General features: G+C 34.5%; 1 protein-coding gene across 1 annotated transcript in view; it reads right to left on the bottom strand.

Moving 5' to 3' along the window:
• brp (ELKS/RAB6-interacting/CAST family member bruchpilot) overlaps nucleotides 1-18,600 on the bottom strand; it is a 403,233-nt gene that overhangs the window by 132,472 nt on the left and 252,161 nt on the right. The window contains exon 3 of the mRNA XM_085826816.1: nucleotides 1,143-1,392. Coding sequence (XP_085682942.1) covers nucleotides 1,143-1,392 — 250 coding nt within the window. The remainder of the gene's footprint in view (nucleotides 1-1,142; nucleotides 1,393-18,600) is intronic.

Below are 18,600 nucleotides of genomic sequence, written 5' to 3' on the forward strand. Positions count from 1 at the left end.
TCATAACAAGAGAATTAGGTAGACTTGACGAAGAACAAAAAAACTTAGCTCAAGAAAAAGAAATTTTTTTTCGAATTTCTTTTCTCTATTAGTTTAAAAGTGGTAATAATAGAAAGCGGCATTTCTTCAGGTGATGCAACTTTAAGGGTCTGTGAAGCACGTTTAATATTTCGAAACAAGATTTAAAATACAAAACAGTCAACATTTTAACAGCTTAAGAGTATTATTAGACCATGAAAAGGGTCTTTTATGGCTTTCGCTTGACTCTATAAAAAATTAACGTCCAGTGGTAAAAAAAGTCTATATTTTTAGGATGAATTTTTTTAACAAATTCCTGTAAATCTTCAAATGATAGTTGATTACTAAAACATCTGAATTTGCTTCGCCTAAAATATCATTTGATTACTGATAGAAGTTTTTATTTTGATCCGTTGCTGGAAACTGAATTCGAGTGTTAATGGGGTGACAGGTTGAAACACTGACAAGAATATTTTATATTACGCTAAACGAAATCCTATTAAAATGCTTTACAATTTAACAGTTATACCAAAACGAAGCTTGAATTACTCTGTAATTTGATGCGTAATACAAGTACGCATGCTCGTTTTGGATCATTCATTGCTGAAACTCTTTTGGAATTTTGTAACCACCTTATACATTGTTACTTCTCACATAAAAAATCCCTTTTCAAAATAATAATAATTATTATCTGAAAGATTTCACGTTTTAACGGTCGCCCAAGAAGATTTATTAAGGTTTTTTACGCTCTTGCTGATCTCGCTGTCTACTAGTCTGCTGTTACACTCACTGCAACTAACCCAATTATTTAATTATAATTTCAGAAATGTAGTTATACTGTAATTGTGATTACAATGCAACTACATACATGTATGCTGTTATTAATAGTTTAACTAGAGTTACTCAGCAATTGCAGTTGCGTTGGAGTTGCACAAAGTAATTACATTGCAGTTGTGTAACTAAATTAAAATTATAAATCAATTCGAAATCAATAATCTTGTAATTTCGATTACATTTCCCACAACTATGCGTAAAATAGGAACTAGCAGATCTAGTTATAATGTTTAGTAACAAGAAATGTTTTAATTTTTCGATATGATTGGTGACACAAGAAATTTAAATACCTGATTTTCTGATCTGAGCATCTTAAGTTGGTCATTGATAAGAGCATGCTTCGCTGCTTCCTCCTTCCTCAAGGCACGTTCTTTCTTCAGCTCTGGGCTCCAGAATGTCTTGATGCTATGCATACTAGAACCCAACTTCGTCGCTGTCACGTCCAGCTCTCGCTTCACATTCCCGTATTGGTTTTGAAGCTCGTTCAGCCTAGCCTGCAGTTCCGCCAAGAAGTTATCTCGGTTGCCTCCGTAGTTAAGTCTATTTTAATAACATAGAATCTCATTACTTTATTAGTTCATAAACATATTATTGCATAAAGAGCAAGAAGACTAAGGGATTGAATTAAAAGAAATTAAGAAAAAGCGTTAATGATAGTAGAAATCAATAAAAATACATAAAATTAAACAAAACGCATATTTTTTCATATTTGTCTGTGTCTACGTCATTAAATTAACGTTGCAAGGAATAATCAGAACATAATTCATGTAGTCAATATATGCAATATAACTATTAAACCATTATACTGAAAATGGCGAAGCTGCAAAGAATTTTCTGCCTCCTGACTATGTGCCATTCTAATGTAATTGAAAGCATACCCGGATAGCAATCAGAAGGTCTGGAGTTCGAATCTCACTGAGCGTTATAATTCTTATTTCATGTTCCTCTGTTTCAAAAAAATTCTAAATAGCTCTGTAGTGGAACCCGAACTAAAATGTGGTTGTTGATAATTCGCTACCACCCGAATTCGGCGACCTAATCCTCTCCTTCACATTAGCCCTTGAAGTCGGAGAGAAAGTAACGAATTTTCTCCTTCTTTACCGCGTGCCTTCCTGTAGTAATTCTGGATAGCAATCGGGAAGGCTGGAGCTCGAATCATGGTGAGAATATTGCTGATTTTGCTTGTTTCCTGCATCGAAGATAGTTGATAAACTCATGAACTTGGGCACAGACTTACTAGAGTCTAGAGTTAGACGTCTAATCTAAAGCAAACGTGCTAAGATATGATATGCAGATGCAAGGTGGAGTGTGCAACGTCATTTACCATGTGCCACGTATCGTGTAAATTAAAAACCATGTCATACAAAATCCATGTATATATAACTATCGGCATGATGTGCTACGAGCAGCTCACAAACTAAAACTGTAAATATTGCAAATGAACTGAGTCAGTAATGAACATTACGCACTGAGGTCAGTTATCGCGCATATAACTAAGCACTTTGCAGCGCGTATAACTGCCTTCAACAGAACAGCAATGTGTCAATACTGGCAAATTACGCAATGCAGGACAGTTCATGTACTACGTGTACTAATACAACACATGCATATAACGAGACCCATTCTAAAGTGCGAAATGAAAATAATGGAGAAATGCGCAGATGCAAAATCCTGCAATAATTTGCTAACTGTAAATGCAAAAGTAATCTATGTGTATTATAAATGCCAATGTAGTCCATTATATGTTTTTGTACATGGTAAATATATTAATGTAATGATTAAGCAATGTATTATAAGTGTAAAGAACTTCGGTACAGAATAACATTGTAAAACTTACCAGTTTAATTATAAGCAGTAATGTAATATGCACATTCGTATAAGTTAGTCAGTATAATTTATCCTGCATAATGTTTCACCTGTGCATAACAAATTTCCTTGCGTATAACATAACACGCATCATGTATATACCCCCTTCTGTGCATAATGCTTTTCCTATGTATCACTAATTTCCCTGTGTATAATTTAATGCGAAGCCAATGAAAAACAACATAATTACAATCTGATGATAATGTATCTGTTACTAGTATACGGTATATTAGGAAAGAAAATAAATGTAATAAGTATTGGGAAGTTAATGTAATGTTAAGGTAAGGCGTTATTTCGTCTTGTCAATCTGATGTGTAGAATGTAATGTGGTGTGTAAACCATGTATCGCAATATATAATATGTAGTGTAGTAGGTACTGATAAACTATCTTGTTAATTTGATATGTAGTACATTATCTAATACGGAAGCCAAGTATCGTAATATGTAATGTAATCGTAATAGTGTCATATGTATCATAATATATAATGTAATATGTAATGCAATCGTAATAGTGTCATATGTATCACAATAAATAATGCAATATGTAATGTAATCGTAATAGTGTCATATGTATCATAATATATAATGTGATATGTAATGTAGTCGTAATAGTGTTATATGTATTATAACATATAATGTAATATGTAATGTAGTCGTAATAGTGTTATATGTATCATAATATATAATGTAATATGTAATGTAGTCGTAATAGTGTCATATGTATCATAATATGTAATGTAATATGTAATGTAGTATGCACTGATTAATAAGCAACATGACACACAATGCAAAGCCCAACTGAAATAATGTGAATGCAAACTTTATAATAGTATTATGCATAACGATGTAGGCAGTGTATCGAGTAACGGGTACAATTGGCATGGTCCAGATGACAATTCAATATGCATCCAGTGTATAAAGCCTATCATGTGTATAATTTATCCTGTATAATGCAATACTTGTGTATAACTAATTTCCTGTGAATAATTTAACCCGTATCGTGCTTATAACCCCCTATTGCGTATAATGTTCCTATGTATCATTAATTTCTCCGTATATAATGTAATGCGTACCCAGTGTATAATCATAATATAATGCGTATCCTGTGTCTAATGCAAATCCTGTGCGAAATAACCCTTTTATAATGTACCAATATAGGGTTTATTAGATAAGAATTTTAATGTAATAAGTTGATGTGAAGTTAATGTAATGTTAGGGAAAAGCATTAATTTGATATGTAGTATATAATGCAATGTTTAAATCATGTATCGTAATATATAATGTAATACGAAATGTAAGATAAAGGTGGACGTAGTGCTGTACTGATTAACCCAAATGGTAAAGGGACAGTACCCACGTCCTCCGTCGCTTATCGCTTATCGAAATTAATTCTCTCCAAACTTAAATTGTAAGAAATCTTATTCTCCTGTGCATGTTAAAACATGCAAGTGATTAATGCCTTTAACTAACAGCTGATAGATCCGTAGTTAGAATTTCGGCTAAGCCTACAATTGATTCCTCACGTTTCCTGTTTCAAAAATTCCATTAGGTTTCAATAACAGCAAATGAACTGAAATATGTTTGGAGATAGTTTTTCACCACTTGAATTTAGTCGAGTGGGTCTCGTATCTCTTTTCAATCGGCCTTGAAAGTAGGAGAGAATGTAAAGAATTATCGCATTCCTACTTGAGTGCTTTCTTCGTATAATACATTTAGCTAACAAATCAGAAATCCATGAGTTCAAATATTGGAGAAGAAATATTTTTAATTTTAATTTTTATTTGCTTATATATATTTTATTTGCTTAGGTTTATCTTTTGAAAACCCAGACTGTCTGGAGAATATGATGTAATACAGAATACAGTAATTTCATTATTATACCAATTAATCTATAGTACATTTTCTGCTAAAAATAAAGATAAAATAATATATTTATTTGTAATAACCGCTGAATTTTCATTTCAAGAGGCCAGATATATTATAATGTGAGCTTCTTCAACTGGATCTCGAACTCAGTCTTCCCTGCAGATGAGCATGCTACCCTTGTATTACCAAAATTAGCTATCCTATTGCCAAATGAAATTTCCTAAACACATCCCTTCCTCTTAAATGTTCAATAAATGACAGATATATGAGAATAATCTATCTTCTATCTATATATATAAAAGGAAGAGTGTGTGTGTGTCTTTCGTTCGAGCTTGCGCGTAAACTAATAGACCCAGGACTACGAAATTTTGTTACATAGGTGCATCTAGACAAGAGCCAGTGCACCTCGAAGCGATTTTTTTCAAACTTCGAATGAGTTTTTTAATTTTTTAATTTTATGTTTTTCGATGAAATAGCATCAAATTGATAATTAACCCTCATTATATAATCAACAATGGCACGCAGCCATTGTTGCTGATATATCACTGTTGCCATCGTTGCTCATATCAGCACTGTTGCCGCTTGGAAAAATGAAAGCGATTATTCTGTTCAGTTTTTAAATTCAATATATTTTTGTTATATACTAATATTTATGTTAGATACTGAACGTTTGTCGATAAAAGGCAACGCGGAGTTGGTTAATTTATTTATTAGGATAATTAATATTTGTATTAAGGGATATTGCTTATTTCATACAATTTTTTATATGTAATACATTTTTATTGAAATTTGTCTTTTTATCACTTTTTGTATTTATTTATTTATTCATTTTTTTTGTAAAGTTGTTCTGCAGAGTTAAATTCTGTGCAGTTTTTAAGTTTAATGTTTGATGTTTCCTTTAGCCATTTTCCTGGTACGTTTAAAAGCAAGACGAAGGCTGGCCGCGTTCGGCTAGTAAGTAATAAATGTTAGTTAAAATAATAATAACTGTAAAAACTAATAGTTCTAGTGTTAAATGTTATACACCAGTACAATATTTAAAATTGGAAAAATTCCAAACTTAGGCTGCCATTCGTTTTAAGAACAAACGCTTGTGCGTTTCGAAAACATCAGACTAGACCTCTTTTCTGAAGTACCAAATTCCTGATTCTATCGAACACATAGAGAATATCTCCTTAATATGAAACTAATCTGAGATCAGATTTTGTGCACTTTTAACATGCAATAAAGATCTAACTTCTGCGCAGTTTTACATATCATATTTACTTATGATTATACCTTCTTCGAATGAAACTATACTACTCCATGAGTGGAATGCAGTTCACAATAAAAAAAAAAAAAAACCATCTAAATCATATTGTCTTTTGATATGAGTGGAAACGTTTAGTCAAAAATCTATCTGATGGAGAATAAACAGGGATTCAAGGTTTCCTTCAAAAAATCCCTACAGGAAGCATTTTACTCGGCGTCATTTTAAATGCCCCCATATCGCAAAGACAGTAGATTCTTAAACATGATCTGGCTGAGTTGACGAGAATTAGAGACAAAACAATTAAATTAGTTTTACTTACGTGTCATTTTCACAATTTATTTTTTCCGCACGGTTTAGTATAAAAGGTAGCCGAACCGGCTACCATTAACTTTGAAACCTGCAGATGATACGGATGTTTATAATAGTGTATTTGTATGTAATATTGGTCTATCTTTTTCTGATGCACTATGAGCACAGTTCTCCGTGATTAGATGACTAGTGGTTTTGGCAGTTGTCGACAAATACTTAACGAGGAGGTATCTCATAATGGATAAAAGAACAATGCCTTTTCTTCTTAACAGTGATATAAAAATAATATTAAAATACCATAGGAATGGTGAGAATGAACAGGATGTCAACCATCATTTTTCTAACTATGGTATTTCGGATAAATTAAGTCTACAAAAATGAATGTATGTGAGCTCATATAATCTGTAAAGAAAGAGTTTGAGTCTTTCGCTTAAAGCAATTTAGACATTCATGTTGCGTGAGGTTTTTCTAATGTTAGGAAATAGGAGAAATCTGCAATTGCCCTTCGCCAGATTTGAACTCCGGACCTCCACCATTAGTTGCGCACCTCTGTCATTCAAAAGTCGTCTTATAGTCGTCTTCTTACCTTCGCGGTTGCTACAAGTGCTTTCAAATTTGAGAAAAACTGCGATGTCCTATCCATTAGAGAGAAAGCAAAATTTTGGAGAGTAGATTTTTGCGTTATTGTATTAACAATACAATATATGAAGTGACAATGTGGTATTTTATTATTATTTATTAATGCTGATAATGTTTTAACGAACCTCCAAATTTATCAATCACAAGTTAGAATAGCTAAATCCTCTTAAATTCGTCCTAGTCTGAAATCCCGGAAAATGAGCACCCTGTATGGATGTTTCCGAGTTTTTACTGATGTGTAAAGTGAATAAGAACCAGTTTCTATTTTATTTACAAAAGTCCGTCACGGAGGTATCTTTCCTCGTAGGCAGAGAGTCGTCGAATACTTTTTTATAATCCAAATAATTCAGTAACTGAAATATATTAAAATAAATGCAATATATATCGTTTTAATGTAAAACAATATTTTAGGTAAGGAAATAAAAGAAAAAATTAAACATAATAAAAAGTGACTTTCATTTCAAAAGTTACTATAGTTTTTCTATAATTTTCGAAAATTGTACAAATTTCTGTGACAAAAGTTAAAATATTATCTCAGTAAAAGAAGTTGGAAGAACAAACGTTTTTCGTGAAACCCAGGTAACAGTGAATAACTGTTTTCTCACTTTTCTCACACATGCAAGGAAATAAAAATGCTATAAAGTACATGATTTTTAAATAATGTATTTAGCGTACATAGCATTTGTAGCAAAAATATGAATTTTAAACAATTTATTTTATATACTTAAATACATAGATATTAGTAGTTCTATTTATGGGTAATATTTACGTTTTTATAATGAAATAAAAAATATGAATTTTCTCAACTAAGATGAGGTATTTAGAAGCTGTTATCGCTATGTCCAAAAACTTCAGTACGAAACGTAGCGTGCAGTATAAAACTAGGTTCGTAATCTGATTCACATAATATATGAGTATGTCTGTTGCTATGGCGCTGGGTAAATAATATAATGTTTCAAAAGCTAGTAAATGTGATATGGTATAAATCTGGTTATATTACATTAAACTTAAACTGCATAAATAGAGGGTATATAACTATTTTAATACTAATGCATTATGTTTCGGAATTTTTACACAACTAAGTATCTTTCAAGTTGTAACCCATTTCAGGTTTAAAAAACAACTAAATTAAACTTACAGTTTAAATGCACTTAACTTAATTTCAGATAAATAAATTTCAGTGAACTTTCAATTGTGTATTCGCAGATATCTGTTTTTCTTATTAATGCATATTATCGCTGAAATATTTCTCAAAATAATGTTTGAAGATAATACGTAAACTGTAACTTAGAAAAAATTCTTTTTTTTAATGTAGTAATTTTCATTCTAGAACTCGAAATTAAGTTTTATATCTTATCGGTACTTGTCGGTTTTAGTGATGATCAACGATTCATCGCCTAGATTCTCGGCGTTCATCGTCAAACGATATAGCAAACCCAAATCCACCCAATAAGAATTGTAGAATATTTCCCTTCTCCCCCTTCAGATTCAAAAGGAATAAGCATTTTTTGGTTCACCATTAAGGGAAAGTAAAGCTATTGCAGTCTTCCAAGAAAGAGATATTTTAGCTTTCCAGCGAATTTTCCTTTTTTTTTTTTTTTTTTTTTTTTTTGAACGGACAAAGAAAAGACTTCGTGTCGGCAGCTGTTTACTGCTTCAAAAATCACATTCCTGACAGCATAAGCTGCTGTTGCCGGTTTTTAATTTTTAGACACCTGAAAAATCTGAGTAGAAATTTGTATTTTAGGAAATAAATTAAAGTGAGTTTCTCCCCTCTTTCTCAATCGTATTAAAATTGCACTTTTTAAAAGCCCTTTCTTATTTTTTTTGAGATGGCGCTTAAACCTGCAACATTCTTTTCTTGGAGCTTTGGTCGGCGGTGAAACCGACAAGTAGTGTCTTATCCCAAATTCATAGCTGGAAGCAGCTGTTTAAAATAAGAAAAATAAAATAAAAAACTGCTTTACTAATCAGAATACTTTTCTGCAAACAGATGGTACACAAATATTTAAGTCTTGTACTTAGAATAAGATTAGCTTTAGTAAAATCTAAAAACGTGTGACTAAAAAGAAATCCTGATTACGGAACGTCTATTGCATTGTTTTAACGAAATATATCATGTAGCTGTATTGAAGAGTCAACACTTAATTTAAATTTGCCAACATATACCAAATATGATCTTTATTTAAGCAATATTTGTAATAAATATCTGGTATAAAAGCATACCTACCTGAAAACAGCAATTGACCGCTACACAGTGCCTAATGGTTTGACAACAAAGAGTACCTGTTATTCACCCTCTCAGTAGCAATTACGTTCCATGAACTGACACACTGATAAAACCGACCAGTATCATCAATAACCAACATTCATTAAGATAAAGTCGATGCTTCTCCTATGTAATACATATGAAACGATTTCCGAACATAATAAGAAACAAAAGAATGTCCAGCACGATCGCAGAAAAAAGAATGAAGTAAAGATAACAACAACCTTGCTGACATTACCATCAATATGAAAAGCTGAAAAGAAGAGAAAAAGCTAAACAACAAAACTTCAAAAGGAAAATCAACGTCAAGGGAGAACTGAACATAGCTGGAAACAAGGTTCCGTTACACACGGTGACTATGCTGTTCGCCAATACATTTGTATGAATTTTCCGCCTTGAGAGAATACTATGTTATGAGCCAAGAAGTATATGACAGAGTTTAACATTTAATAAAACATAAGAATAATTTTCACAACTAATAAGTATATTTAAGTCTTCTCGCTTGGCATTATGGTTATCTGTGAAGGTGGGCGTATCTTTGGGACTGCATTCAAAGTCCCGAGAAGTCTTAAATGTTTTAAGCGTATAGTAACTTTGCGGCACAGGTGCACTTAAAATACGCGGCGAGCTAGAAGTTCTGTTTGAGAAGTTTGGGGGTAGGGAAAGAGGACTCGAAAATCCTTTGCACCGTTCCTAAGGTACAGGCAGAAGTAGGGTGGGTCACCAAAATTTCACCATCGGTGTCGCGGGTATAGTTCCATCACACTACCATGTAAAAAACCCTCTTCAGTGTTGATGCAGAATATCTTGTAGATGACTTACGTGAGTTAATCACGTGATGCAGGCGCTAAGACAGAAGTCCGATACTGAGAGTAGCAATTCTTAAGAAAAACAATATCAGTCATCTGTGTTTAACATTGGTGATTGGAACGGAGGAGCCACAAATTTGGGAAGAAGGTGCATAGTTAATAATATAAGACTATAGGTTCAGGCAAAAAGCTGAAGCAAGGCTGGCAACTGTGCATCATGTAGGCATGTTAGGCAATCGGCCTTGGAAACTGCTAAGCTTCCACCCTAAATGTAATTCCGTGAGAAAACACCCCGGAGGTCGGTCTGAAGGTTTCACACTCTCTTCCCTCTACCCTCAGCCTCTCCAGAGGATTTTGGTCGCCGTGTATTTCGCATGCTCACTTGCCGCACAAAAAATATACGTTGATAAACTTCCATATCTTCCTTCGGATTCGAACTCGGGCCGCTATGGCAGTTAAAGTGACTAACCATTAACCAGTTTGGGCGTCGCCACTGTAAATACTCTAAATCATAAAAGTGTTTTTTATTTCTCAGCTAAATATGCTAAAATGGAGACTATTCTTATCTTTTCTAGATGTTCTATTCAAACACCTATATGAAACAAAACAGTTCAGCAAGAATCTTAAAAGCAGATAAAGAACACATCATGAGTTTCAAGATCGTAGCAAAGTAATACGATAAACGTTGCGTTCGTTACAGCCTTTGCTTCTCATGAGTCCCTCTGCTCTTCACTGATCGTTTCATAAATAACCTTGGTCATGAGATCATGGCGAGTATTGAGCGTAGGAAATACTAACAGGAATCCAGAAAGCCTTTCATTGAACTAGATATGATCCATCTTTTTCATCTAGCGTATAATGCAAGTGCTGGAAAATCTCTCGATGAAAAAAATCGTTTATTATAAGAGCCACACGCTGTTTCATTAAATGTTTTAGACTGCCAAATCAAATGTAGCAAACATATAAAAATGTAAAATTACAGAAGTAATCTGAACATAAGCTTTAAACGAGAGCGAAAATTCAGTAAATAAAATAAAAATAAAATATCATTCGTGCTGAGTACCTTCTCACACAATGAAAGCATATTTAAAAGATATAAGAGATGAATGCAAAAAATTTTTCAGTAACAGGCTCGATATCCTCTTGCTCTAATAGCATTGCATCTAGGCATCAATTCAGGTAACTTGGAACTTTGTTTAATGGAATGGCTTCTCACTCTTTCAGATGCCCTAAACTTCTGCTTTGAAGCTTTTCTCTTATTTAGGCTAAATTTCACCACTAAACTTAAGTCTGAACTTGGCTGCTGTAAAACTTCCAATTTTGTTTCCGTACCAAATACTCCTTCATAGTTTTTGAGTAGTGCTTATGTCATTATTTTATTCATGAAAGCATTTTGGGCATATTCGTTTTGAGAAAACGATATCAGTTTATTTTCGAATTACTCTCCCACATAAATCTATCCATTGTTTCATTTATAAGAAAAGATTTGACGCCTCGGCTGAAAAACATTTCTATATCATTTCATTTCTTACTTTGGTTTACAATGGAGATAAAATCTATGAATTATTTCGTTCACTTTTTTTCTGGACAGTATACACTTTTCATGTGATCCGATGAAAGCAAATTAAGTTTGCTTTCATCAACAGAAAGAGCTCTGGACCTTCACTATTTATATACTTTAGGTGCTACTTGAGAAAGGCCAACTGGACCTTCCAGGGTTCAGGAGATCAGATGTTTGTTTGCTTGGAAGGTGCCCAGAGAGTTTTGCTTCTTTCAAACAACATTTGATAAGTGAAGCTCTTAAATTTAATATTTTGTTTTCCATTCATGTTTATTAGAAGTTTACTATTCATGCAGTTAGTAAATATGAATATCATCGTATTTTGATTAATAGTCTTTACCAGTCGTTCATACCTTGGCATATTTTAACTGATAATGGAGCAGCCATCCACTGAGTTGAGTTAGCATATCGGATATTAAACACCATTGTAGGAACTATTTATTAACTTCAGCTGCATTAAGTTTGTCACCCTCCCTGGGTCTCTTTCTTAACAAAAATACAAAGATGATAAATCTATTCAGTGTTGAGCCATTCAACCGAGTTATTAATGAATTTAAATGAATTGAGACCAGGGACATATCTTTTAACAAAATTACAACTCTGCTGTGAGCGGAGACGAGGATGCATGTATTTTCATGAGTTATGAAAGACCAGTTCAGTTAGAACATAAGTGCTTATGCAGTTTTAATATACACAGACAACAATAATAATTAAATTGGAAAAGCCGTGTTACTATAGTCTATAATCAAATTTGTCCTACTAAAATATACATAAAAGCTGAACAATACATTATTACTGGATTGAAATAAAAGAAAACTGAATAGCAAGGATGGGACACACAAGATTTGCTAAAAAGAAAATGCAGGATAATACTCACATACATACTTAAATACAGCTGATATATAAATACTTATCCACAAATATTAATAATCTATTAGGAAAATAATAATAATCTAATTGATTGTTTCATACTATATGATTTTAAATCCTTAAACTTTTTTGTGGAAATTCATATCACAGCAACCTCATGGATCGCTATAATCAATAGAAGCCGAGGACAGAATTAATATAAAACATAATGAGTTGATTACAAAGAGCCTTACAACCAGAATATTGCTTCTACGTTTTCCTTGTAGGGTTTATATTTATTTTAACTAACATTTATTTTAAGTTTAAACTATCTTTCCTGTCAAGCCTTACTTTCCCCTGGAACTGCCAATGCCAGAATATGTAAATTTTAGTAGAACGCGCAAGGATTCAAATTATCAGCGGAAGTATTATGATTTAAATAGAAGGAAACAAGTTCGGTGTGATATTCTTACTTAGCGAGCGCGGAGGTAGATAGCGAGAATTTGAAGGACCCCGCGTTTCGGCCTATGTGCTTGGCGGGAAGTAGTGTTAATCGTTCCAGTGAGCTTCAAGTCTGCTGAATTAGCAGCGGTATTGTAAAACGCGGTGAGTTAGTTATTTTAGAGAGCCTCGTAGTTAGAATCTTGTCCTTACTTTCTTTTCAGGTTATTATTTTTATTTGACTGCCAAGTTGGCACAGTCTGTGAGCGTCAAGAGCACGCAATTGTAATTTTATTACGTTGAATAAAAAGGGACTTAACCCCTTCACAAGGCTCTATCTTTTATACAAGTTTTCACAGTCACCTCTTGGTTGCGTGCAGGTTGGAGGCGCGCAACGTTATATTGGCGCCCGAACACTTATCGAACTGAAATGGCCGAAAACTGGATGGATGCCGATGGACAACACCAAGAAATGACAAGTCAGTTAGAAGGATTTGGATACCTGGTCCAGACTTTGAGAGCGTCAATCAAGCCAAACGTCTATTTCGACGGAAAAAATTCGGTGTCGGTATTTCTCGAAGGTCTAGAAAACCACTTTCAGCTCTACCCGGTGCCTGAAAGACAAAAAGTTGCCATCGCCACATCAGCACTAAGAGGACAGGCCGCGCTATGGTGGAAGAACATAGGCAAATTTCTATTAGGGGAATTTGGAAGCCCGACGTATACATTTGAAAATTTCAAAAAATCGTTAGTAAAGGCCTTCCCCATAGTGAAAGATCGCGCACGGCTGGAAGCCGAACTATATAGTTTCTATCAACGGGATACAGCACAATTGACGGACTTTATTTTACGAAAAATCAAGCTAACGGATATGCTGTATGGAAAAAAACCCGATGCGGAGATAATTGAAACAATATTACCAAGATTGTTACCCACTGTCCAAGACTACTTTGAAATTAGAAACCCAAGCACATTGCAGGAACTTTTCGAATTGGCGGTGAAGTTTCAAAATCGCAGAATAGCGGAAAGAGCGAGAGGGGAAACATATTCTCAAAGTACCCGAAGGAAGGAGGAAACCAGAAATGGAAATCGCTCGTATGGGGGAAAGAACTATCAAGCTAACGCATCGAAACTCGAAGGTCAAGGCCCAAAAAGAAAATTTGAAAATAAACATCCGCGTACCCAGAAGACACAGATTGAAAGGAAAGCTTTAAACGACTAGAGGGGCCTGTGAAAGGGAGGGTCCAGACCCCGGAAGTTTAAAAAAAACCCTCAAATAGACATTTAAACACGGTCATCGTAAAAACCTCACAGCTACCAATTATACAAGTCCTGGTTGGCGATGTACCAGTAGAAGCCCTCATCGATACAGGAGCAGAAGGAAATTTTATGAGTGAAAAGTTCTTCAAAAAGAATTTTTATAGGATACGACTATTTAAAACCAGAAATACGGAAATTATAGCGGCGCAAGGAAAAACATGTCACTGCATCGGGAAATTATCATTAAACTTACAGGTAAAAGAGGAAAATCTCAAAGTATTAATTTTTGTGGTGAAAGACCTACAACACTCTCTTATTTTAGGTATGGACTTTTTAAGGGCCGCGAGGGCCAAATTAAATTTTCAAGATAGTTCCGTGGTGTTGGAGATGGACCAGAGGGTGGTGGAACCTGTGGAGACACCTGAAGTGGACCTTAGCCATCTGAATGACCATGAAAGTAAAGCAATACAGCAAGTGGTGAGTAATTTTTCTCATTTGTTTTCAGAAAAACCAGGAAACTGCCAGATAGTAACTCACAAGATTCAATTAAATGCCGAAAAACCTTGTAGGACTAAACCGTATCGTTATGTTAAACAAAAAGACCTAATCATCGAAGAACATATTCAGGAGATGTTAAAGAATAAAATAATAACGCCCATAAATAGTGAGTACGCGAGTCCAGTCGTACTATGTAGGAAAAAGAACGAGTTTCCTCCTTCGGATAAAAGGGCTTGGAGGTTTGCTATCGATTACAGAAAACTAAATAGTATTACTAAATTTCCAGTTTACCCTTTGCCGGTTATAGACGAGATCATTAGACAGATCAAATCGACAAGATATATGTCTACTTTGGACTTAACGTCTGGCTACTATCAAATAGCTATGAGACCCGAAGATATACATAAAACCGCGTTTATAACAAAATCGGGCACTTATGCATTTTTACGCATGCCCTTTGGGTTGTGTGGGGCCCCATCAACATTCCAGAGAGCTATGGACATTGTTCTAAAGCCTGTCCTAGGAAAATCAACTTTAATTTATCTAGATGATATAATTATAACGAGTAGTACGTTGGAACAACACATTAATGACCTCGAACAAGTTTTTAAATTATTAAAAGAGGCCGGTCTTACAATTAACGCCTCAAAATGCAAGTTCGCAACTAAAGAACTTAAATATCTCGGTTATAAAATTTCGCAAAAGGGTATAGAAACGCAAGATTAAAAAATAAAAGCTATTAAGAATTTCCCACCGCCCAACACCGCCAAGAAACTTTCTTCTTTCCTTGGATTATGTTCTTACTATCGATCTTTCATAACAGATTTCGCTAATATTGTTGAACCACTCTTAGTAATCAAAAGAAAAAAGAGTAAGTTTACGTGGACAGCGGAAGCTAACACAGCTTTTGAAAGATTAAAAGAAGCGCTTATTAATGCCCCTGTTTTAAAATTCCCTGAGGGGGACGAAAACCTGGAAATTGCAGCAGATGCGTCAGACTATGCGGTGGGTGCGGTTCTTATGCAAAATAACCATCCGCTGGCATTTTTTAGTAAAACATTGAATCAGACACAAAGGAATTATACAGCTACAGAAAGAGAAACATTAGCCGTATTAATGGCTGTACACAAATTTCGAGTTTATTTCGGCAAATCGCCAGTAACAGTCTTTTCGGATCATGCGGCTGTTGGTAGACTTTACTCGGGAAAAACCTAACGCCCAGGTTAATAAGATGGGCTTTAAAACTCCAAGAATATAATATCACAATAAAATATAAACCGGGTAAGGAAAACAATGTAGCTGACGCACTTTCTCGTATAAAACTGGACGATGAAGGAAATGAACTTAAATGCGCTGTGTTGACTTCAAAAATTTTAGATTCACTAGATACGGTTATTACTGAACTGAAAGCTGATCCTGAATTTGGAAATATCTATGCTTATTTGAAAGACCCCGAAAGCTTTGAGCATACAGATATCGATGCGATAAGAAATAGAGCAAAAAACTATGAAATAATAGATAATTTATTATTCTATACGAAAACACCAAACGAAAATCTTGAGTATAAGCCAGTCATCCCAGCCTCGCTTCGATTAAGCATTTTGAAGGAGTTGCACGAAGAAAAAACAGCGGGCCACCTAGGGGTCAGAAAGACTATAAAAAGGGTACGCGAGGCGGTATATTTCCCGCAATTATACAAAATAGTAACGGCGTATGTCAGGTCCTGCAATCAATGTCAGTTAATAAATGATATTAATTACAGCCCGGCCGGGTACTTAAATAGCATTCGCGCTACATTTCCGAATGAAATTTTAGGCATAGATCTCCTTGGTCCCTTCCCCCAGAGCGAGTTAAATAAAAATCGTTTTCTTTTAGTAATAGTAGATCATTTTTCAAAATGGATAGAAATTGTTCCACTTAAACGCGCGTCAGCCAAAACAGTCGCAGATGCATTCTTACACAGATACATTTTAAAATACGGTGCACCGATAAAAGTTATTAGCGATAACGGAAAACAATTCATTAGTCAAATATTTGAAAACATATGCAATGGACTTGGCATACGCCATATCAAAATGGTTCCGTATAGACCACAGGCTAACATAGCAGAAAGAGTTAATAAAAACATAGTAAAAATAATTCGCAGTTACGTGAGCACACATCACAAGCGCTGGGATGGCTACATAAATGAATTAGCTTATGCTTTAAGAACGGCACATCATGATACTACGGGAAAAACTCCAGCAGAATTATTCTTAGGCCGAAAATTAATTACGCCTTTAGATAAATTATTCTTTGTGCAACAAAGAGAGCAAGAGTTTAAACAAAAAGATGTGCAAAAGTTGATTGATCAGGCGCTTAAAACCTCGGATACGGCAAGAAATAGGCAGAAACTATATTACGATAGAAAACGCCGTGAAGCAGATTTTAAAGTTGGGGATAAAGTATTGAAGCGGAAATTTTCTTTATCAAGTGGCCCAGACAATTTTATGGCAAAGCTAGCTCCAAAGTTTGAAGGCCCCTATGTAATTCAGGAAATCAAAGAAGTAGTCTTATATCTTAAGAACGAGAGAGGGGAAATCTGTAAAGCAAGTCCCGACCAGGTGAAAAAATACTATAATCCAAATGATTTTGAAATCCTTAAAAGTTTCTTGCAGGACTCAAGTCTAAACGAAATAGAAGGTCCAGAGTCTACAACAACTATTCCACCACCCAAGAAACAGAGAACTGAAGAGAGACCTAGCACTTCTACAACCCGGACGTCGGTATCAAAAAGAAAAAATAATTTTCAAACTCCAGCGTTTAAGAAAAACAAAAATACAGATGCACCGGGTAAAGAAACCGTGGTAAAGAGAAAAACACCACCTACAAAGGATAGCAGGAGAAATTACACATCAAGGAGAACGCGCACACGGCCACAGAGTCAGGTGCCAGCAAGGCCGCCGTTCCGGAAACTGAAACGCCAGCAGGAGGCACAAAAATACGAGGAACAGAAGAAATTCAAGAAGGACTCCAGACTGGAGGACGTCAAGACCAGCCGTCCCAGGCAGAAACGGAAAGGCCAACAACCAGACGATTACTCCGTCAAGAGGCCAGCATGTAGAGGACGCAAAAGAAAAAGCAACGTGGACGACACTCGGAGATCAATAAGGAGAAGATTGACATCCATGAAATCTCTAACTTGGGATCAATTTTGCCAAAAACGGATGACGGAGTTTCAAGCATCGAAAACTCAAAGATAAGTTAAAACCTTCTATAAATTTTTTTTTCTCTCTTTTGTTCCGAAATGTTATGCATAAGTACGAAGTTCTATGTTTTGACGAAAGTCAATATGTCTCGGTTGAGACTGAGTTTTGTTTTACTTTATTTAGCTAAGGCAAAAGTATTATTTTCTTTAAGTGTAAAAGCTAAAAACAAGCATTTTCTGTTGGTCGAAAGACTAATTCTGTTATGTTAAAGCCAAAATTTGGCCGAAGATAAAAATAACTTCGTATTCTTGTATTAATAAGAATTTTAGTTTCAGTGCCGCCAGCTTGGCGAAGAATGAGTAAAGTAAAAATTTATTTTCTCTTATTCATTTTATGGTAAATTGTAAAAAGCATATGTATTAAAATTTTGTAAATGTACGTAAATCCTTGAAGGTTATGTAAAAGTAGAATTTAGTCTAGAAGCATAAAATTGTAGATGCTAAAAGTGAATGCTTAAAAGCAATGAAGTCAAAATTTAAGTATTAAACTGTAAAGTCATGCTTTAGAGCGAAAGCCTGCATGTTTAAAGATGAATGAGGGGGAAGTTAGAATGAATGTGTTTTGTAGGGTTCTCCACCTACATTTGAATTTTTAAGAATATTAAAGTAGCTCATTGAGTTGTAGAATGTCGAGTAAGGTGTGTCTATTTGGTTGTTGAATTCTAACAAATCATGGTGGTTAGGGGAAGTGTTGTAAGACTAAAACACGAATATTCCCGTTTGACACCACACACGGTGGAGAGCCAGGGTAAAGTTAAATTAATGCTTGAAAAATTGAATGAATGTGAAGTAAGCAATAACTAAGAAAAACGAATCGTTTAAAAACAAAAATTTATTGTGTCAAGAAAGTGTAAATTATAATGTATGTAGAAAGATACTGAT

Source organism: Stegodyphus dumicola, chromosome 1, assembly GCF_044657685.1.
Source record: "Stegodyphus dumicola isolate Sdum_Otavi_A_Nest chromosome 1, ASM4465768v1".
Taxonomy (NCBI): Eukaryota; Metazoa; Arthropoda; class Arachnida; order Araneae; family Eresidae; genus Stegodyphus; species Stegodyphus dumicola.